Source organism: Phyllopteryx taeniolatus, chromosome 1 (assembly GCF_024500385.1).
Source record: "Phyllopteryx taeniolatus isolate TA_2022b chromosome 1, UOR_Ptae_1.2, whole genome shotgun sequence".
Lineage (NCBI taxonomy): Eukaryota > Metazoa > Chordata > Actinopteri > Syngnathiformes > Syngnathidae > Phyllopteryx > Phyllopteryx taeniolatus.
In genome coordinates this window covers 1,474,065-1,497,500 of record NC_084502.1, presented here as the reverse complement: position 1 = coordinate 1,497,500, position 23,436 = coordinate 1,474,065, and the positions used below count along the sequence as shown (strand labels likewise).

Genomic DNA, 23,436 nt, shown 5'->3' with positions numbered 1-23,436 from the left:
TATTTGGATGCACGCTCTTATTTTTTATGCATTGTTGAGGTGTCTGATCGAGACTGTATCGGCAGAAAATCAAAGATTTGGACTCTGGTACAAAAAAAAAGTGATCGGCACATCTGTTTGCTGGATGGAGTCTTTGTATCTTTAATAACAGCGGCACAACCTGAAAATACAGGAACCAATCTCTGGCTGTTGATTGTCTCACATCGGCAAATTTTGGAATTAAGTTACAAATTTTTCAGTTACAAAAGGGCGTTTTGAGTTCCAACTGGGCAGTATTTTTTGGCCGTTAAATCCGAAGTCTGTTGTTTCAGGGTCCGTTAAATTGAGGTTCTACTCAATACTCTGTGTATTTGTGTAATTCCCTCACATGGGAGAAAGGAGAGCCACAGTCGCTGATGCACTCTTCAGCCATTCGTCTCACCTCGAGACACTTAGGTGCAGACTTACTGACTTCACATGCCACTGTGTGCTGCACATTCACGTTCTTTAGACATTTTTTGGGGGTACATTTGATGAATTTATAACTATATGTATTATCTGTTTCAGAATTTGGTTGACTTGGCTGGATCAGAGAGAGCAAGCCAAACAGGGGCTGAAGGTAAAGAACTAAACTTTTACAGTGTAATTGAAGCCTCATTTGGTTTAATTCTGTGTTAACCTCAGAATAAACTTTAACAATTGATTGAACATGAATCTGCTTGTTAGGTACACGCTTGAAAGAAGGCTGCAATATCAATCGCAGCCTGTTCACACTTGGCCAAGTGATAAAGAAGCTTAGTGAAGAAAGCCCAAGGTATGTAAAATATAGACATGTTCTGTGTATAATGCAAAATGTGTTAATTGTTGTGACTGCTTCACAAATGTGCCATTGGTCACTGCTCAGGTCTCAGGATAGGGTTTTTATGTGTGCAGAGGGCCTCTCACAGTTTTGTAACTAATAGATCTGTACATTGCATAAAGTCCGACTCATTGATCATCAGTGGTTCCATGCAGTTTTAGTTCAACATTTGGCACTTCTATTACCGTATATATGTAATGAAACCCAAAAAAATAAAGGAAAATTGAATTAAACAATATTTTTGTATATATTCAACATTAAATTAAAATGCTCAAATAATCTTAACATCACTGTGTTTCCAGTGGTTTCATAAACTACAGAGACAGTAAGTTAACACGCATTCTTCAGAACTCCCTCGGTGGAAACGCCAAAACAGTCATCCTCTGCACAATCACAACTACATTCCTCGATGAGACGCTTCGCACTCTGCAGGTTGGAATATACTTTCCTTTCATGGCATTTAATTAATTTCATTAAAAATGTTCCAATGTTGTGTGTGTGCGTGTGGTGTAGTATCTTCTTCCAGTTTACATGCAATGAATGTAAGCTTCAAATTGCTATTTATCTGTGTAAATTTAAATGCTCAGTGGTTATATAAAATCAATGAATCTTGTAGAAAGTTTTTGTTTTTTAATTAACCAAGATACTTTTTATCTTAAAAAAACGAGGAAGAAATGGAGGAAAAAAATAGTGACTGACTAAATGTACACAGGCAAAACGCACCAATTTCCCTACTCAGCTGTTTTAGAGGGCTGTCCAGCTTTATCCTTTGTAATCTCCACCTGACTGAGTCTCTTTAGTAGGAGCAATGTTGTTTTCGTCCTGACTGTGGAACAGTAGAACAGCAGGGTTCATGGGAGTTTGCCCAACCAGTCCTCATTTGCTCTGTAGACTTGGAGTGCCGATCGACTGCGTCCCTCGGGGTGTCTTGTGGAGGGGTGTTCCGGGAGGACAGTGTACCGGAAACTCTAATACAGGCCGTTTAGTCCATGTAAAATTGGTGTCAGTTTGGTCCGCATTACCGGCAGTCAGTCAGATTTGTTTCCAGAGATGGTTGGACTTCGCCAAGGCAACACTGTCACCGATTTTGTTTAGACTTTACCACAGATTTTATCAGCCTGATCGGTATCGGTCAATAATTAGCATTTTCTGCTGATCGGCTTTGTCATAGTTCGCCGATCTGTTCAATGACGTCATTGATCGGCTCCGCAAAAGACATTTACTCCACGTTTCCATCGTGCACAGTATATTTGAATCCAAAAGCTAGTTTTATTTTTAGCCTTGTCGCGTGTCTTTTGACGTAGTACTGTAAATATCTGATGGCCAATTAAGTTATTAACAAAAAAAAAAACATGTCGGCGGTGTGGGACAGACAACACGTAATGCCCGGATCAGACTACAGACAAATTTGCTCTTTCACAATTGCACTGTCAGGCTAGTGTAATAAGATCATGTATTCCGATACCACCGCATCCCGTTTTTTACGATCATTGGGCTTTATCTTGTCTACTTGTCACAAAAAGTGGATACGTTAATTTACTATGTACTTCCTGCCATCTAATAGAAGACCATGCATTTGTCACTGTGCCTCACTGTCATAACTAGCTGAACAAAAATACATTTATTGTAAATATAATTTTTTGAGCAATTAAGTACACAAGTATATACAGTAAATGAACAGGTAATTTAAATAGACACATTGCTCCATCTTGTGATTGGATCGGTTATCCTTTTTTTAAACTTTGTGATCGGCCCCAAAAATCCTGACCGTATAAAGCCTAATTTTGTTCATAACTTTTATGGGCAGAACTTCTAAGCGCAGCCAAGGTGTTGAGGTGAGGGGGTCGGGTTTGGTGACCCCAGTATGAAGTTTCTGCTTTTTGAAGATGTGGTTCTGATGGCTTCATCAAACCACTATCTTCAACTCTCATGGTACTCAGTCAGAAAAGGGTGGAGTTCTCTCTCCAGGTTGAAATGAGATCCTGGCCCAAGTGGAGGGGTTTCAAGTATCTCCGTGTCTTGTTCACATGCGTGAACAAGCGAGTGAAGGAAGAATGCAGCGTGAGATCGACAGGCAGCTCGGTGTAGCAGCTTCAGTTATATAGACTATCAGTCTGCCTTGGTGAAGAAGGAGCTGAGTAGAAAGGCAAAGCTCTAGATTTAGTGGGCTTTCCATGTTCCTACCCTCACCTATGATCACGAGTCAGATGAGGTGGCTCCGGGATCTGATTAGGATGCCTCCTTTACGCCTTTCTGTTGAGGTGTTCCGTGCACGTCCCACTTCAACCCAGGACACACTAGCGTGGGAACGCCTTTGTATCCCCTCGAGTTGGACTAAGTGGCAGGGGAGAGGGAAGTCTGGGCTTCCGTGCTTAACTTGCTGCCCCTGCGACCTGACCCCCGGTAAGCGGAAGAAGATGGATGGACCTGATGCTTTTTAGAGTTTGCAGACCATAGCATTGGCTTTAAATGCAATTACATATCTGTAAAATCACAAATTGACAACTGAAGTTCATTTGTGGTTTACCAGAGTTACTTTCTTGGCAATACACCAGGTACCGCCAACAGTTAATTTAAAAAAAAAAAAAAAAAAGAAACGTTAATGGTATTGTATGTTATACTGAACTGAAACAGTACACACTTTTGTTTACACCAATTGTGGTTTTGCTTAATGTCTTCCTCAGTTTGCATGCACTGCAAAAAAAATGAAGAATGATCCCCATGTCACAGAAGTATCTGATGACGGTGCGCTGCTCAAAAGATATCGCAATGAAATTGTAGACCTCAAGAGGCGACTTCAAGAGGCAAGAGACTTGTTTACACAGAAAAAAATGCCATGCTATCTGTTCAGGTTCTACTGAAAATTCATTTTTGATGCAGTGACCAATGAGTGACCCCCCCCACACTGCAGGTTTCCTTGGTAACGCAAACCACAGCAACAGAGAGAGAGGTGCTCTCTCAGCTTCTCCAAGAAAAAGAACAACTTCAAGGAGAGCAAGCGGACAGAATAAGAAACCTCACCAAACTGCTGGTCACAAGCACCAACCTGAATCGTGTACAAAAGGTAACTATTGCTCAATGTTGCATTAAAGTATTTAAAGTCATCTTTTTTCTCAGTTGTCCTAACAGTTATGACTGTTTTGAAGGTGCCCAAACGCAGGGTTACATGGGGAGGAAAAATGGCTCCCGCATCTACCAGTGAAGGTGGTCTGTCAGACCTTAGCTTTGCTTGCTCTGTCAGTCAGAAGAGAAAAGCCTCCTGTGTGATTGAGGCGATTGAAGGTAAGGACAATACTGTTAACGGAAATAACGGGCACATTGCAATTAGTCATTTCTCATTGCATGTTCATTGTTTGTACTGCAAATCTAATTTTGTGCAATTCGTAAATTGTATATTTTAATAGAAGATGAAGAATTTGACACTCACTGGGAGATTCCTGAGGAGCCATTTGATGACACAAACTCAAGTGATGACTTTGTTACACTCCGTAGCTTTGGAAACCGGTGAAGTGCAGAGCTATTTTAATCACTTATGAATTAATGTGCTGTATTTTTTATTTTTATATTTTCCACCCCCCTCCATATGTAGGTTTACAGCTATTTAATATGCAAGTGTATATATTTCTGCCTCTTAGGTCAGTCGACAGAGTGGCAGAACTGGAGCTACAACTTCAAACATTAGACCAGCAAAACCAGCAAGCCTTGGATCAAATTCAGACAATGGATGAGAAGGCAGCAGATTTTGACCTCAAGCTCAAAAGTGAAGCTCAACAGAAAGCTGAGGCCATTGACAAAATAGAGTTGCTGGAGCTGTCTGTGGCAGAGCTAAAAAAACAACTTGAAGAACAGAGCCAAAAGCAGTGTGAATTTGATAAACAGGTGCTTAACAAGCTGAAAACTGTTTTCAAGGTCTCTTGCACACTTCTGGTTTTATTTTGAACTCCAACCTCCCTCCCCTCTGCCCTAGATGGGAAGAGATTTTGCAGAGACTGTCCAGCTTTGTGAGATTCTAGCCACAGAGAAGGTAACTTTCTACCATCAGTTCTAGTTCTCAATTGTGGTATTGCGAAAACAAATTAGTATAGTATTTCAAACTTAATTTAACTCGCCTTCATTTCTGAACAAACTATGATGTGTACTTTTTGGTGACAGCCTTGTATCTCGTACAGTTCTTAAGAGAACACTATTAAACAAAAGCCAAGACTGGCACATCACTGTACAGTATTTACAGTAGATGTAAAAAGTCTACGCACACACAATGCAGCCCTATGAGGGGCACCAGCCAGTGCAAACTGGTAATGGATAGGCTGACCGATGAGGTTAGACTGGAATCCCCGTGGACCATGATGTTCACAGATGAAATTCTGCAATGCACACCGTGGGTACAGAAAGTATTCAGACCCCCTTAAAAATTTAACTCTGTTATATTGCAGCCATTTGTTAAAATTAAGTTAATGTTTTTCCTCAATGTACAAACAGCACCCCATATTGACAGAAAAAAAACTTTTGCTGATTTATTAAAAAAGAAAATCTGAAATATCACACAGCCGTAAGTATTCAGACCCTTTGCTGTGACATATATTTGACTCTGGTGCTGTCCGTTTCTTATGATCATCCAGAGCAAATGAGAATCATGAGGTCAAAGGAACTGCCGAAGAGCTCAGACGGAATTGTGGCTAAGCACAGATCTGGCCATGGTTACAAAAAAATTTACGCTGCACTTAAGGTTCCTAAAAGCACAGTGGCCTCCATAATCCTGAAATGGAAGATGTTTTGGACGATCGTAACCCTTCCTAGAGCTGGCCGTCCGGCCAAACTGAGCAATCGGGGGAGAAGAGCCTTGGCGAGAGCGGTAAAGAAGAAAGTTCTAGAAAATCAACCATCACTGCAGCCCTCCACCTGTCGGGGCTTTGTGGCAGAGTGGCCTGACGGAAGCCTCTCCTCAGTGCAAGACACATGAAAGTCTGCATGGAGTTTGCTTAAAAAAACAAAAACAAAAAACACCTGAAGGACTCAAAGATCGTTAGAAATAAGATTCTCTGGTCTGATGAGACCAAGATAGAAATTGTTGGCCTTAATTCTAAGTGGCATGTGTAGAGAAAACCAGGCACTGCTCATCACCTGTCCCAACAGTAAAGCGTGGTGGTGGCAACATCATGCTGTGGGGGTGTTTTTCAGCTGCAGGGACAGGACGACTGGTTGCAATGGAAGGAAAGATGAATGCTGCCAAGTACAGGGAATATCCTGGACAAAAACCCTCTACAGAGTGCTCAAAAAAGACAGACCCTAAACACACAGCTAAAATAACGGAGTGGCTTCAGAAGAACTCTGACTGTTTTTGAATGGACCAGCCAGAGCCCTGACTTAAATGCAATTGAGCATCTCTGGATAGACCTGAAAATGGCTGCCCATCACCGTTCACCATCCAACCTGACACAACTGGAGAGGATCTGCCAGGAGGAACGGCAGATGATCTCCAAATCAATGTGTGAAAAACTTGTTGCATCATTCCCAAAAAGACTCATGGCTGTATGAGCTCAAAAGGGTGCTTCTACTAAATACTGAGCAAAGGGTCTGAATACTTATGGCTGTGTGATATTTCAGTTTTTCTTTTATAATAAATCTGCAAAAATTTCAACAATTCCGTTTTTTCCCCTCTCAGTATGGGGTGCTGTGTGTACATTGTGGAAAAAAATGAACTTCAATGATTTTAGAAAATGGTCGCAATATAACAAAGACCGAAAAATTTAATGGGTTCTGAATACTTTCCGTATCCACTGTGTGTGTGTGTGTATATGTGTGTATGAGTTTTTGACTTCGGTACCCCTCCCCCATCTCTGCCAGATAGGCAGTTCGGCATCCACAGAATTAAAGTAAAATATATTTTGAGTTACACTAACAATATTCGATCGTGCCTGCAATGTGCAACTCATTGCACGCACCACACCGCCCCTCAGAGCTCAAGACGCCCACAACAGGAACATTGCTCCCAACAACGCACACACAAGCGGCGGCAGTACAAGCGCCTCAAGCCTCATTACATTGTTCCCAACTGCCGCGATAAAACTATACCCCAGATGCATAATGAAATTCAGAAGTGTATTGCTGCACAAGGAGAAAACAAATGCTGTTTTCTCACTATCACTGACATTAAAAAAAAAATAACTGAAGTGACCGTGAATTATTTTCCACTTTAAATGTATCATTTGTATTGATTGGAGTTGTTTTTTTACACTAATTTACTTATTCAATAGAATACATAAATGTTTATTTTAAGCTAAACTGTGGATGTTTTTTTTCTTTTTTCTTCAGGATTTAGTAACTTGTATTTTTTTCAATTGTATTACATTATCTTTAGGTTAAACTTTATGTAACCGTTGGTTAATAATAGTTTTCCCATCATACTTATTTTTGCTGTTACTCTGTTAGAGTAATGTCACTGTTTTATAACATTCCATACTACAAAATTAGTAAAAGTATGTATGTTTTGTGCTCTTACAATATCGCATTAATATCGGTATCTGCCGATACTCACGGCTGCAAATATCAGTATTGGAACAGAAAAAGTTGTCTCTACATCCCTTTTTTTGGGGGGGGGGGGAAATGCTTGTTTATTGGGTATAAAACAAATCTCTTTTTCTCTATCTGTATTTTACATTCCTGAAGCCTGTTTGCGATTATTTTGAAACATTTCAGAGATTGGTTTCATTAGTTTGTTAAAAGGTCGCTGCATGTAAAAGGTAAATGTGCCAGAAACAACCGTACTAGCAATTTATGATTAATGAAAACTTTTTCTGAGGACGTCTTGGTGTTTGTGTTTCTAGGATATGCTGGCTTCTGAACGAGATTACCTAAAACAGGAGATGGGCATTTTCATGGAGCAGACCCAAATATTGGAGAAAGAGAGAGCTGCTATTTCACAAGAGCTGGAAGAAAACCGGGAACTGGAGGAATTCAAATCTCTTGAGAAAAAGTTTGGAAAAGAGCTTGAGGTAATGAAGAAAATAAATACAGTAGAACCTCAATAGAACAGATTAACGGGGGCGGGGGTGTTATCCGATATAGCAGATGGTCCGTTACATTGAAGTACTTTTTTTTTTATTTTTTAAAGTCCATATGCACCCGTTTTGTAAAGTACAAAATGGTTTTGTAGGGTTTTTTTTTCATGGCCTAAAATGCCCATTACAGTACAAAGTTACTGTCAATAAATATAAAAAAAGGCTTAAATGTTTGAAAGTTCCACACACAATCCAAATTTAGCACGCCGGTGTGCTTGGTCATGGTGGCATTGCTGACGTATAGTACTCATCATAGGAAAGTCGCTTCGATGAGTCGCGAGAAATTAGTGTGCGTTCTGGTTCCAAATGCGTTACAAAGGCGAAAGGCTTGACAACATTTTTTACTGTATTAGAAATGGCATGTTCCACACTCCAGAGACTGTTTTTGTATTCCTCAGTTAACACTGCCGTCTTCTCTCTCGTGTACTTTTTCTTTCTACGACACAACAGAACAATCGTGACATGGCTGCCATGTCAATTCCCCACATTCAACATGACCGCCACATAGGCACGGGAGGCACGTCTAGTCATATTGTACATCTGTGACACAGAAATACCTCTGTCCCATTCTCTGCCTGCACTGCACCATTAAACAATAGTGGCCAATCCTGGAACTAACAGACTTTGTCATTGGCAGTTTAAGTGACACATGGAAACTTTTTTGTTTTTCTTTTTTTGACAAATAGTTCTGTCCCGATGGTACGTTTGATCCGATATCTGTTATATCGGGGTCCGTTTCATTGATGTTCCACTGTCTTTATAAACAAATGAGCAACACAACACCTTTTTCCTCCTTTTGGTCACTTGCCTGTACTGTACAATGCGTTCTATATACAGTACGTGCAAGTACACTCATCTACAAAAGTATTGGAACATTGAGGAATATTCCTTCATATTCGCTGTACCTGTACTTAAAAGCATTGCTGTACTTGTAACGGTACACCAAATTTTGAAGTTAAAATTAGCCGTATTTACATGGTGCATTGTATTCTGATTAGAATTGTGTTCGAAGTCTAAATTTAATAAAAATTCTCTATATAAATGCCTCAATCGGAATAAATAGGCTGAAACCAAAATATATTCCATTCGCTTTCAGCCTATTTATTCCAATTTAGGAAGGGAATATCATTCGGTTTCACAGTGGTAGAATATTCTTTTCCTCAAACCGATCAAAAGTCATGTAAAGGCTTTAATCGGAATAGTCAGGCTGTGTTCTGTCTGCGCATTCTGTCTTGACGTAAACATGTAGTGACGTCATAGTTTACTTAGGGCTGCAAGATTTGGCCCAAAACCATTATCTTGATATTTTTAGGCTATATCGCGATACACAATATGTCGATATTCTCCTGTAAATCACTATATAAATGTTAAAATCAACTCTTTGATTAGGAGATGCCAACCCCTATCATCACCTCTCGTACATTCTGTATACTTGTCAATAACAGTTTCATTTTGTCAGGAACTTTTGTATCTTAGACAAAACAAACACATGCCACCAGAATTCTTTTTTTCTTTTATTCGTTCTGAGTGACAAAATATTGACAGCTTTTTTATTATTATTTTTACATATGATTTCAGTTTAGATTTATGTGACTTGGCACTAAATTGCTGAATATCTAATAATGTAGTGACAGTATTATTTAGAGTAACACATTCCAAGAAAAATCAGTTTGTATGGTCCTTTAACAAAGCTAGATTGGATTTATTCCCCCCCCCCCCCCCCCCATCTGTGGTAAGTAAAAATTTTATTTTGGGAACATTTATTGTGCACAGCTCAAAGGTCAAAATCAATACTGATTGCTCTTGCCACACACAGGCTGTATAATGTGTTCATGTACATGTTGGTTGTGATTATGTGGATTTAAGGTTTGTGTATATCTCTAGTGCCAAAAGTATTCGCTCACCTGCGTTGACTCGTGTATGAATTTAAGTGACATCCTATTCCTAATCCCTAGGATTCAATATGATGTTGGTCCATACTTTGTAGCTATAACCTATTCAACTCTTCTGGGATGTCTGTCCACAAGGTTTAGGAGTGTGTTTATGGGAATTTTGTAGCCTTCTTCCAGAAGCGTATTTGTGAGGTCACGCACTGGTGTTGGACAAGAAGGCCTGGCTCTGTCTCCACTCTAATTCATCCCAAAGTTCTATTGGGTTGAATCAGGACTCTGTGCAGTCAACTTCATCCACACCTAACTCTCTCGTCCATGTCTTTATGGACCTTGCTTTGTGCATAGCCAATGTTAGAAATGGAAGAACTGTTCCCCCAAAGTTGGGAGCATGGAATTGTCCAAGGTTTTGGCTCCTTAGTTCCAGTGAAAGGAACTCTGTCGGATTCAGCAAAGCAAGAGAGTTTGGACAATTCATTGCTCCCAACTTTGTGGGAACAGTTTGGATGTGACCCTTTCCCGTTGCGACAAGACTGCACCAATGCAGAAAGCAAGGTCCATAATGATGTGGATGACAGAGTTTGGTGGAGATAAACTTGACTGGACTGCACAGAGTCCTGACACCAACCTGATAGAACACCTTTGGAATGAATTAGAGTGAACGTTCTCGAAGAACATCACTATGTGACTTAAGAAATGCGCTTCTGGAAGAATGGTCAAAAATTCCCTGCCCAAACCCCTAAAACTTATGGACGGCCTTTTCAAAAGAGTTAAAGCTGTTATAGTTTTAAAAGGTGGACCAATGACATATCAAATCTGACTGATTAACAAGGGGATGTCACTTCAGAATGTAACCAGCTAGTGAAACGAGCCTGTTACCACGGTGACTCAGTCGGAATTTGTCTTATCAGGACCTTTGAAACGGGTTTATCAGGCTTTGTTATCTCAGAGTCGACTTCCTCAGAGTTTTCACATAACCTACTTGCTTAAATTCCCCCTCCAGGTCAACAGTTGACCTGAGATCTTCAGTCGGAATGGCGAAAAAAAAAAAGTCTTCATGTAACCCGGGCTATCGATTTGTCTAGTCTAAAACTCCACTTATTTCCCATGATAAACTCACAGAATTTTGCTTGCTTTTTGGAAAATTCCAGCCTGGCTTTTGTATTCTTGCTACTGATTTAGTGAGGGAGTTGAGAGAAGTGTGGTTGGCATCTTGTGGTGTAGAATGTCCCTGTAGCCTTTTGTTCAAGAAGTCAAACAGCCGTTTGTGATATCATCTTTTCTGCCATGTGGGGTTTGTTGCTGATGTCTATCAGTTGTTCTTTGGCTGCTAGCTCTCGTCTCATTCATCTTTACGCGTTGGTCGCAATTTTACGATACTTGTAGAAGGGAGTGTATTGGTAAATTTTTGTTATAAACTGTTGACATTTTACTAATATTTGTGATCTCACAGCGTGAGCTGCAAGACGAAATATGCTCGTTGAAGAAGGCTCTAGAATCCCATGACCTCCAGTGCTCTGAACTTAAGGTTAGGTGGCTTAGAGTTCTAGCTTTTCTTTCAGCTAAGGCCTGGTACACACACAGATTTTTCCACTCTTAAATGTTTTTATTTTTTAAAATCTGCACACAATCTGCAAAAATGGCAAAAATTGGCCATTTAACAGTTTTGGTCATTGTGTGTGGTGTCCTCTGACAATTTCAACGCAACACACGTAAAGATTCTGTTCTACCGCCGATCTAGAAATCTCGGGTGATCACACGTGGTCTCAAAAAAACGAAGAAGAAGAAACACTTCCGGATACGTGCCGATGTTTCCCAAGTGTTCCCAAAGGTTGTCGGAGCCGAGAGCCTTGTAAAATGGCAATGTTCTCAAATAAAACGCCCATCTTTGGAAAATACTTCTTGCCGTCTGGGGAACCCACTTTTCTATAAAAAAATGACATCTGACTCGTGAGACGAGTTTGTTTTCATTTACGTTCGTTTCCGTGTTCGTCAGTCTTTGGTACTTCTTTGATTGGGTACATTTTGTGTCACATCAGAATTCACGGCTTCATGATTCGGGAGAAAACGGCGTTCTCCACACATGAGTTTTGGTTGTAAATATTGAACACGGTCATTATTTAAGATTGTCGGCCAAGACCTGTTTCGGATCCTAAAATCGGGATGAATCCACTTGTAACACATCAGATCTAAGGACAATCTTATAAGACTTAAGATTGTCTGGCGTTTGATGTGCTTGTTTGGGAAGGGGCAGAATTATCACAATCAGGCCAATTATCTTTGTGTGTACTGGGCCTAAAAAGGGACGCAAATAATTTCAATATGCAGTGCTTAAACGCTTAAAAAAAAATTTCATTGAACTTTTAAAGTCCTAACTTGCGTGCATACCGTGCATTTAAAAACAAATGTTTTTTTTGTTTTATTTGAAGAAAAATTTAGAGACCGTCTCCGAAGAGCTGATGAGGAAGACCAAAATTGCTGATGATCTTCAGGATATGGTATACATGGAATATTTGTATGTGGTGATAAGTGGTTAACATTTTCCGAACAGTGAGAATGTTTGTTGAAATATTAACATTTTTTATTAGGAAAATGACAGATGAACAAGGCACAATGTGAAGATAACGGACATGTTTTTTCTCAAATATTTTGAGTTGACATAATGAAACATTGCCAAAGCACATGCTAATATGATAATTCAGTTTAAAAAAAAAAAAAAGGATTTTGTTTGTATTAGTGCACTGTTATGTAACTTATGTACTTAAAACTCTATTAAAAATGAATAACTATCGGATTTTTTTTTTCGTTTAAAGCCTTTGGTATATGTGATATCAGTTGAACTACTTCCTTCTTTCAGTTTGGCAAGGACTTGGCTCAAGAAGTGGCAAAGCTTCATCGCTCTCTCGACGATGCGGAGGGCCTAGGCAGAGAGACAAAGAAAGAATGGGCATTCCTACGAAGTGAAAACATTGGCCTGAAAGAGTTGAAGGTAGGGCTAGGTGATAAGGCAAAAACAAGATCAATAATTTTTTTTCACATCGTCCGATCTCTCATCACATTTTTTTGTTTTTAAACTGCCACTTTTGAACCACTGTACTAAAAACTTAAGCTAGAGTAGTTCAATATTTTAACATATGTAGTAAGTAAATTAAATGAAACCAATTTGTCTTTTTTGATTTCCGTAGCCAGTTGAGGTGTTGTTTTTTTAACTGTATTTTTGAGTACCTAAATAGATTTTTGTTTGAAAGCTATTTTTTTTTTGATGATGATCTTCTCTTCAGAATACCCTGACTGTCAGCCATGAGAAGATGGAAGCTGAGGTCAACAGCCTGCGTTTTCAACTTGAGTCTGAGAAATCAAAATTCAGGAAGATGCAGATCGACCTCCAGAAAGAGCTCAATGTTGTGTTTAACGAGAACACCAAGCTAACCACTCTACTCGATGGCAAAGTCCCCAGAAGTAGGTTTTACGAAATTTTATAATGCAACAGCTGTGTGCAATCTGAATCAATCTCAAAGGTTGACTAGCCCAACAGGAGTGGCTTTTGAGAGTGATGGCAAGTCATAAAATGTTTTCCATAAACAGATATGATGGATAATGTGGAACTTGAGAGAACAGTGATCAACCTGAAAAAAGAGCTAACGGCATCTCAGGAAGCAGAGGGAGTCCTGAGATCTCAGCTGGACGAACTGCGGTCAATTCAGGCTCACCCAAATGAAGTGAACAACCTGGAGAAGGTTTGTTTTTTGTAGCCAAACTCAAACTTCGTTTTGTGGCCGGGGGAGCACCGTAATTTCTCATGTATAATGCGCATTGTTTCCCCCAAATGTCAAGTCAATAGTGCGCATTATACATGGGTATAGGGCAAATTGAAAAAAACTTTTCCATTTTCTAAATGTATGTTGCCATCTGGTGGTTATAAAAAAGCTGTACACTTTCATTCTAATATGCCACCGCCACCTAGTGGTTATAAAAAAGTGTAACCTACACTTTAATTCCAATATGACAGGGGTACGTATGACTGCATATATGTACAGTTGTGCTCATAAGTTTTCATACCCTGGCAGAATTTGTGAAATATTTAAAAAAATTAATAAATGACTGACTGAACAACATCATTAATTTCTTTATGGGTATGTTTTGTGTAATGATGATGCATTTCTGAAATGCTTGACCGTTTAATTTGAATCCCATGAAAATTCATTAAAAATTTAAATTTGCCTGTTCCATCAGGTTTTCTTTAAAGAATTGTACTCCTCTTACAAATTGTGCCTGGGTAATCAAATATATGAGCACGTGTGTGTTTTCTAATTTACTAATTAAAAGTAGGGCTGTGAATTTCAAAATAAGAGCAAGCAAATGAAAAAAAGTATTACGTGTTGAAGTGCTTAACTTCATAATAATTATTTGAAAAAAAACCTAACAAAATACAGATCATCCTTTGTTTTGATCATATGGGTAGACGCAAAATAATGCATTCTAAAAATGCAGTATACATGGGTAGAAGGGTTTTCCAGAATACGCAACTGGGGGTTGCGTATTCTGTATTTTAAAATACATAGTCTTAAAATTAGGTGTCAAAGAAAAGTTTGTAATTGATTAAAGTCAATCATAATTAAGCATTTTAGTGTGTGGGTGAGAGAGGCAACCCTGAATTATGCCCTGACACACCTCCCTCATACAATAACCTTGCATATTAAAGCTGAAGTAACTTTTTTTTGTGCTTATGAAAAAAAAAAAAAAAAAAAACATTTTTACCCAAGCTGACTACTAGAAATGAGACAATGCTGATCAAGCCTAGCTGCTCCTCCTCTTGTATTTTTTCAATATTTGATCTTTTAAAATTTCTTCCACCGGCAACATTTTTATGTTGCGGCACACCATAAATGAAGTATGACTGGAAATGACATATTTTACCCAGCAATGGACGTAGCGTCACCCACTGTTTCCTGTTTTTAAAAAGCTAACTCAATATATTTGGCGTTCTTGTACCAGGGAAAATCTGTCTCCCTCCAAATGTAAATTTTAGAATAAAGCAGATTTTGGACACCACTGATGGGAGAAACATAGTCTATATAAGAACTTAAACACAAGGATAAGAAACACACTGTCTTGATGTGTTGTTCAGATTGCTGCTGAAGAGATGGAGAAACGAGAGTCGGAGGTCACAGCTCTTACAGCAGAGAGAGACCAGATCCGGATGGATCTGCAAGAAAATATAGATATGGTCAGCTACCGCGCTACTAAACTTCCTCATTTCTGTCCCAACATCTTTGAGCTGTTTTTCTTTTTTTTTTGTATTTAAAAATGTTTTCTTTTTTCTTTTGTGTGTTCACGCGCGCGTGTCCAAGGCCGTAATGTCATAGCTCATACAATAAGTGTTTGTCATCAAAACAGATGATTGAGAATCAGGAGGACCTTAGGACTGCTCATGGGAAAATAGTTGCTCTGAAACAACGGATCAAGCAGCTGGAGAGTTCCCAAACAGCTCATTTAGGAAAGCCTATTGATGACATGACTGCAGAGATTGAGACACTTCAAACACAAGTTAGTTACCAAAGCATTTACAAAATTAAGTGTGGGATGCCAACTGAAGGCACATGGGCCAACTGAATGCACCTTTGATTAATCCATAAAACATATGATATATATTTGTGGGAGGTGTTGCGCAGGGGGTAAGAGGAGAGTCGCCGATTCGTATTCCCGCCCAAGTTCTTGTCGTCGGTCTGTCCCTGGACAAGACACTTAACCCACATTGCCTGTGAACGAATGTGGTTGGCTTTTTGGTGGTGGTCGCAGAGGCCGTAGACGGAGAATGGCAGGCACGCTTCTGTCATGCTGCCCCAGGGCAGCTGTGGCTACACAAGTATCATAGCACCACCAAGTGTGACTGTGGCGTGAGTAACTAATATGTGCAATTGTAAAGTGTCTTGGAGACCCAAGAAAAGCGCTGTAAAAGTGAATTGCATTATTATTTATATTGACGAGCCAAAATATGACAACATCCAAAGCAAGAGATATCTATATCAAATTCTGTTCAGGTTATAATGCTTAGTTTTGATTGATACAATTGGAGCGGAATTGTTTTTTTAGCTAGATTCAGCCTGTTCCAGTAGTCTCCACAATGAAAACAACAAGTCCTGTAGAACTGCACTGTATTAGGAGAGAGAAGTGTGTAATATTTTTGGTAAATTTTCCTTTGGTTAATTACCTGAGTCCAAATTATTAGGAACAGCTCTGAATGATTTATGTTTGTATTTTAACTAGCTCTGAATAAGTAGCCAGAGTACAAAATTAAAATACTGCAGTACATGAGGATGTGTTGTACCTTGCAAAGCGTAGCAATCAGTTTTCGGTTTTACAGAGTACGGTCCCAGCCCTACTCTGAAAGTGCCAATCAAATCCGATCTTTAAATATTTGGTGCAGTGCTTCTATTTGGATATTACACTGTATATACAGGACGTGTGAGGACGCTGGCGTGCATGTTGCTGCTTTCGAACCTGTGAAAAATACCCATTCCTACTTTCATATTAGTCTTTTTATATGTATTGTTTTTGACCCAGTGATACATACTTGATACTCGTAGTAGTATCACTGAGAGTACAGTCTGCTCTAATTTCAGCCTAGTCTGACCCTCTGATTTTTCTTTCATAATTGTCATACGGTTATGTTTGTTTTCCCATAAGAGAGAGCAACTTCAGGCTACTCTACAAGTGGTCAGTGAGCAGAAAACACAACTCGAAGCAGAGCTGCAGCGGTTCATTGATGAGGTGAGTGAAGGTTTTGATTTTTTTTTCACGTTTGAAAATAACACACAGATTATGAAATTATTATGGCATATGATGCATTTCCTAATCTTTTAATAACTGAATTGGGGCTTTTGAAACTTGTTTTTGGTCAATTATAGGCTGCAGTGAATCAAAGCCTTCTCTATTCCCTCCAATCTCAGCTTGAAGATCAAATTCAGAAAAATAATGATGTTGAAAGAATGGGTCTAGAGAAGCAAGCTCAGCTGGAACATCAAGTTTGTTATATCTTCAAAATATGAAATGTGGAGCATTTTCCTCAATACTTTAAACTTCCACTTAAATAGTTTCCTCATTTTTAGGTTGAAGAGTCTCAACTTCTTCTACATTCCCTTCAAGATGATTTAGAAGATATGAAGCAGAAGAACTGTAATCTTGTCCAACTCAATGAGGAGGAGTTTAATTTAAAGCAAAGTGTGAGTTCCAAGTGTTATGTCATACTGATTTTGTTTCCCCCATATTTGTCCATCTGTTGGTGGTGTTGTTGCCTATAACATTAGCCCTCTTTTAAACAGATAAAGATTTTGAGTGTAGAGCTTGAAACTGTGAAAGCAGAGAGGGATGGCTTATGTGTCAACAAAGAAGGTGGTCATCAGACTTCCATGGAAGAGACTCAGACGTTGATCTGCAGACTGACATTGATAAGTGAAGAGAGGGATCAGCTCCTTGAGACAGTGGAGGGACTGAGAGAGGAGAAGATCCAGCTCAGAACAGAAGTGGAGGAAACAATGGTAAGGAACTGTAGAGATCTTAAATCATGGCCCATCAACTCGGGATAGCCAAAATCGATTAATGGCTCATAATAAATTCAATCAATTGTATGCAATTGATTGTTTAACGCTGAGGCAAGGCAGGGCACATGACTTCGTTGCAGCCAGCAGAGGCGCTGCTGATTAGTCTCAACTAGTTTGCAGTGATTCCCACCCATTGCCAAGGCATGTTAGTGTGCTGTATGGGCGGGTGTCTCTTTTTGCGCATTGTTTATGAACAATTTTTTTTTATTTTTGATAGAATACTGTACTTTTAATGGATGGAATAATGGCTTGAATAATTAGGAAATAAGATGTGTAACAAATCAAAAGAAGTAAGAATTGCTGCATTTTCTTGCAGAGTTTGCGCTCTTCACTGGAGCATTTCATCACGGCTTCCCCTAAAAGATATTGCAAAGTCTTATTAAAATTTAAGTCCACAGGAGCCATGAACAGATACAGGTGTTCTAAGTGGTTGCGGGGGTCTGTTTTGACCTAAGGTTTAATTGAAAAGGTAACTGTCAAAACTGCCCCAATAAAAACAAGTCTGAAAGATTGTTTTAATCATTAAAATTATGTTCTTACCTAGGGCTGCACAATTATGGCCAAAATAATAATCGATTATTTTGTTCAATATTGAAATCACGGTTGTTAATCACAATTATTCCTCATGTTAGGGAAAAATCTTACATTTGAGTGCACTATTTTTCAATATGTAACAGTTTTCAGTGAAAAATGTATCTCTAAATTCGAATAGATGATGATAAAAAAATTAAATTTACCCCCCAAAAAATTCTTCATTTACCAAGCTAACTTAATAAATGTGCTACAAAGCGCAATCATGAATTGCAACGTAATGGAAGCAAATAGTTAATGCATAAAACGCAAAAACATTAGTCTGCAAGCATCTGCTTTCATTTCAAAATCCCCGTCAATATTGTGAATTGTCAAGCACTGTACGTCTCAGTTGTTATGCTTGACCAGTGGTCAGTCGTGTATGGTCACAAAGTGCAAAAAACTGAGCAGTTGTGATTTCCATCTCTATTTACTTCCGGCGTTTTTTCATTGCGGTCAGGCCAGCCGAAAAGTTGAAGTCAAGGCATTTGCTAAAACAATGGTAAACAGTAGCAAACCAGGAGAAGCTCATCAATGCATTTACCTCAAGTAGACTTGACTATTGTAATGGTCTTCTGACTGGAGTCCCCAAAAGAGCATTAAACAACTCCAGCTCATTCAGAATGCTGCAGCTCGATTCTGACCAGAACAAAGAGGTCTGAGCATATTATTCCATATCTAAAGTCTTTACATTGGCTTCCAGTCAGCTTTAGAATAGTTTTTAAAGTTCTGCTACTGGTCTATAAATCACTAAACTGTTTAGGTCCTGAATACATGAAAGAAATGCTAATGGTATATAACCCAGGAGGGCTCTGAAATCGACACACTCAGGTCAAATAGTGGAGCACAGAGTCCAAAGCAAACATGGTGAAGCAGCATTTAGCTATTGTGCTGCATACAAATGGAATAAGTTGCCAACAGAAGTGACGTCAGTCCCAAGTGTGTGTTTTTAAGTCCAGGTTAAAAACGTTTTTTTTTTCCTTCTCTCATGCTTTTTAGAGCGTTTCCGCTTTTGAATATTTCTTGCAAAGTACGCTGTTTTAATTACATCCATTTTCTATCGCTTATCTGAGGTCGGGTCACAGGAGTAATAGCTTTAGCAGGGACGCCCTGACTTTCCTGGGAACGCCACGGGATCCCCCCGGAAGAGGGGGGATCCCGAGGTGTTCCAGCCGAAAGACGTAGTCTCTCCAGCGTGTCCTGTGTCGTCCCCGGGGTCTCTTCCCGCTGGGACGTGACCGGAACACCTCATCATGGAGGCGTCCGCGAGGCATCCGAATCAGATGCCTCAGCCACCTCATCTGACTCCTCTCGATGTGGAGGAGCAGCGGCTCTACTCTGAGCCCCTCCCGGGTGACCGAGCTTCTCACCCTATCTCTAAGGGAGAGCCCGGACACCCTGCGGAGGAAACTCATTTCGGCCGCGTGTATCCGGGATCTTGTTCTTTCGGTCACGACCCACAGCTCGTGACCATAGGTGAGGGTAGGAACATAGATCGACCGGTAAATTGAGAGCCTTTTGGTTTAGCTCCTTCTTTACCACAACGGACCGATACAAAGTCTGCATCACTGCAGACGCTGCACCGATCCGCCTGTCGATCTACCGTTCCATTCTTCCCTCACTTGTGAACAAGACCCCAAGATACTTCAACTCCTCCACTTGGGGCAGGATCTCACCCCAAACCTAGAGAGGGGACGCCACCCTTTTCCGACTGAGGACCATGGTCTCAGATTTGGAGTTGCTGATTCTCATCCCAGCCGCTTCACACACTGCTGCGGACATTGTGCCAGTGAGAGTTGGAGATCACGGCTTGATGAAGCCAAGAGAACCACATCATCTGCAAAAAGCAGAGATGCAATACTGAGGCCACCAAACCGGGCCCCCTCTCCGCCTCGCTTGTGCCTTGAAATTCTGTCCATAAAAGTTATGAACACAATCGGTGACAAAGGGCATCATTGGCGCAGTCCAACCTCACCGGGAACGAGTCCAACTTACTGCCGGATATGCGGACCAAACTCTGACTACGGTCGTACAGGGACCGAACAGCCCGTATCAGGGGGTTCGGTACCCCAAACTCCCGAAGCACCCCCCACAGGACCACCCGAGGGACACGGTCGAACGCCTTCTCCAAGTACACAAAACACATGTAGACTGGTTGGGCGAACTCCCATGCACCCTCGAGGACCCTACGGCTGTTCCACGGCCAGGATGAAAACCACACTGCACCTCCTGAATCTGAGATTCGACTTCCCGATGGACCCTCCTCTCCAGCACCCCTGAATAGACCTTACCAGGGAGGCTGAGGAGTGTGATTCCCCCTGTAGTTGGAACACACCCTCCGGTCCCCCACCAGGTGGTGATCAGTTGACAGCTCCGCCCCTCTCTTCACCCGAGTGTCCAAGAGATGCGGCCGCAAGTCCGATGACACGACCACAAAGTCGATCATGGAACTGCGACCTAGGGTGTCCTGGTGCCAAGTGCATGTGTGGAAACTCTTATGCTTGAACACAGTGTTCGTTATGTACAATCCGTGATGAGCACAGAAGTCCAATAACAGAACACCGCTCGGGTTCTGATCGGGGGACGTTCCTCCCAATCATGCCCTTCCAGGTCTCACTGTCATTGTCCACGTGAGCATTGAAGTCCCCCAGCAGAACGATGGAGTCCCCAGTGGGAGCTCTCTCCAGCAACCCCTCCAAGGACTCCGAAAAGGGTCGGTACTCTGAACTGCTGTTTGGTGCATAGGCACAAACAACAGTCAGGACCCGTCCCCCCAGGCGGAGGGAGGCTACCCTCTCGTCCACCGGGGTGAACCACAACGTAAAGGCGCTGAGCCGGGGGCAATAAGTATACCCACACCTGCTCGGCACCTCTCACCGTGGGCCATAGTGGAAGAGAGTCCAACCCCTCGAGAGAGGACTGGTACCAGAGCCCAAGCTGTGTGCGGAGGAGAGTCCGACTATATCTAGTCGGAACTTCTCGACCTCACACACTAGCTCGGGCTCCTTCCCTGCCAGAGAGGTGACATTCCACGTCCCTAGGGCCAGCTTCTATAGCCGGGGATCGGATCGCCCCTGCCTTCGGCCACCGCCCAGCTCGCACTGCACCCGACCCATATGGCCCCTCCCACAGGTGGTGAGCCTATGGGAAGGGGGACCCACGTTACCCTTTCGGGCTGTGCCCAGCCGGGCCGCTGTTTCAATTGTACTTTTATCTTGTTTTTTTCTTTGTTTTAAATGTTTATAAGCTTTTTTTTTAATGCTTTTAATCATGTAAAGCACATTAAGTTGCTTTGTGTATGAAATGCGCTGTATAAATAAATGTTTCTTTGCTTTGCTTACTTTGCAAACTCCAATCTGGCCTTCCAATTCTTTTTGCTGATGAGTTGTTTGCATCTTGTGGTACAGCCTTTATTTCTTATCTCGAAGTCTTCATTGAACAGTGGATTGTGATACCTCCACCCCTGCCCTGTGGAGGTTGGCAAACCATTTTGTCTGTCAATTTAAAGACAGAGTAGTCAAAGTAATCGAGAGGAGCTTCGACATGCAACAAATCAATGACCCAAAACACACTGCCAACACAACAAAGAACTTCATCAGGGGGAAAAAGTAAAAGGTCTTAGACAGGCCAAGTCAATCACTGGACCTTAACTAAATAGAGCATGTGTTTTACCTCCTGAAGAGGAGACTGAAGGGAGAAAGCCCCAGAAACAAACAAGAACTGAAAGAGGCTCCAGTAAAGGCTGGAAAAGCATTTCAAATGAAGAAGGCAAAAGTCTGAAGTCAATGGCTCGCAGGCTTGATGCAGTTATTGCAAGTAAGGGTTATGCCACCAAATATTAAATGTAATCCACTTTTAATTGAATTTAATCACATCTGTTCCAATACGTTTGCTCACTTGAAAAGTGGATTAAACAAGGTGGACCGTCCTGAGTGGTTTAACACATCTAGCTGTAAATACCATAAAATGAAAGCTGGAATTCTGAGCTTTTGTCTCATATTCATCTTTTGATCTGAAACCCAAATGTCTTCAGTATATAACAAAAACAATTTACCTTGCTGTTCCAATACTTTTGAAGAGGACTGTACATTTTTGAAAATCAATGTCAACAATTCATTGTACAACTTAGACTCCCTGCTCTTAAGCTATTTTTGCTGTTTGGTTTAAAAGTGCTGATGCTGAATTAAATATCCAATGGAGGATAACATTGATTTTTATAAAATCAAACTTTATTTTTAGAACAATTTTCACACAATGATATACATCTCAAAGTGCTTTACATAGTCAAAATAATCCCCTCCCACCACTGATCCACACAGATGCAAACATGCGCGCGCACACACAGTTTAAAAAAAGTAAGAAAATAACAATGTAATGACTTATGGCTGGGCACAAAGAAACCAAGTGGGAAACACGTCTCCAGGAGCCGGAGATTTTAAGCTTTCTTGTTGCAAAAAATTACAATTTTGTGACACCTTTACTCTTCACAATCCAATCTAAATAGTGGCTGGTATTGAATAACATACATAAAGGTGCATTTTCTTATTTCCACTGTAACATTTATGGTGGCATACAGCACATTTTGACAGAAGAATCATAATCAGCTTTATTGGCCAAGTATGTTACAAGACAGTTTGTCTCCTATAGCTGGAGCCCCTTTTGTATGACAACAAACAGTCACTATGACAAAATATACATTTAGGACATAAAAGAAATGCGTCGAGAGTCTTTGAACTATGAAAGTGTACCAGCAGTGTGGTGATACTGATATAATGGCAATTGTGCAAATGATGCCGAGTCATCAAGCAATTTAGAGCACTTTAAAGTGACTAATAGTGATACTTATACAGTGACGATTGTGGAAATGGTGCAAAAAGTTCTCAAACACAATAATACTGATTTCAAGTGGCTGGCAGGATTTGAATTCGCTCATTTGAACTATGAGTGTCCATTTTTGTTCATGTTGCAATTGTTAATATTCAGAAGAGTCAGAGCCAACCAGAGCTCAGGCTGGCTCAAGACAAGATAGTAGTTCTACAGGAAGAGGTTGACCTGTTGAGGAATGGAAACCAAGATGCTGGCAAATTTCAAGAACTTCAAAATCAGGCATGTGTTTTCTTTGTACACATGGATCTATAGCTTTATTTCTAAATATACTTTAGCCTCTTGACCACTATTATACTGATCTTACACAGTGCTGTATATGCAGTCATAAGCATTGTAATGAATCCAAAATCTCACATTTTCACAGATTCAGAGGCTGTCTGAGGAGCTTGAGTTTGTCGTAACAGAGCGAGACCATGTCCAATCTGAGATGGAGAAACTGATGTGCCAAGTGACATGTCTCAGTGAAGAGCGAAATCAACTGCAGGACCAACTTGAGGTACTGGGACAGGAGACGAGCCAGCTCAGCGCAGAACTGGAGGCCATTACAGGAACATATCAACTTGAGGTTTGTTTGATACAGCTCTACTTGTAGA

The 23,436-nt window shown here is 40.6% G+C and overlaps 1 protein-coding gene across 5 annotated transcripts in view; it reads left to right on the top strand.

Annotated features, from left to right (window-relative positions):
• cenpe (centromere protein E) overlaps window positions 1-23,436 on the top strand; it is a 64,225-nt gene that overhangs the window by 22,670 nt on the left and 18,119 nt on the right. For 4 of the 5 annotated variants that reach the window (XM_061785972.1, XM_061785884.1, XM_061785720.1 and 1 more), the window contains exons 9-31: window positions 547-598; window positions 706-793; window positions 1,141-1,270; window positions 3,523-3,642; window positions 3,750-3,902; window positions 3,985-4,120; window positions 4,243-4,342; window positions 4,474-4,717; window positions 4,806-4,862; window positions 7,663-7,830; window positions 11,239-11,313; window positions 12,215-12,283; window positions 12,643-12,774; window positions 13,067-13,244; window positions 13,371-13,522; window positions 14,914-15,012; window positions 15,183-15,332; window positions 16,473-16,556; window positions 16,694-16,810; window positions 16,895-17,008; window positions 17,108-17,323; window positions 22,940-23,062; window positions 23,208-23,408. In XM_061785972.1, the coding sequence (XP_061641956.1) occupies window positions 547-598; window positions 706-793; window positions 1,141-1,270; window positions 3,523-3,642; window positions 3,750-3,902; window positions 3,985-4,120; window positions 4,243-4,342; window positions 4,474-4,717; window positions 4,806-4,862; window positions 7,663-7,830; window positions 11,239-11,313; window positions 12,215-12,283; window positions 12,643-12,774; window positions 13,067-13,244; window positions 13,371-13,522; window positions 14,914-15,012; window positions 15,183-15,332; window positions 16,473-16,556; window positions 16,694-16,810; window positions 16,895-17,008; window positions 17,108-17,323; window positions 22,940-23,062; window positions 23,208-23,408 (2,958 nt within the window). The remainder of the gene's footprint in view (window positions 1-546; window positions 599-705; window positions 794-1,140; window positions 1,271-3,522; window positions 3,643-3,749; window positions 3,903-3,984; window positions 4,121-4,242; window positions 4,343-4,473; window positions 4,718-4,805; window positions 4,863-7,662; window positions 7,831-11,238; window positions 11,314-12,214; window positions 12,284-12,642; window positions 12,775-13,066; window positions 13,245-13,370; window positions 13,523-14,913; window positions 15,013-15,182; window positions 15,333-16,472; window positions 16,557-16,693; window positions 16,811-16,894; window positions 17,009-17,107; window positions 17,324-22,939; window positions 23,063-23,207; window positions 23,409-23,436) is intronic. The other variant, XM_061785796.1, reaches the window with a different exon arrangement.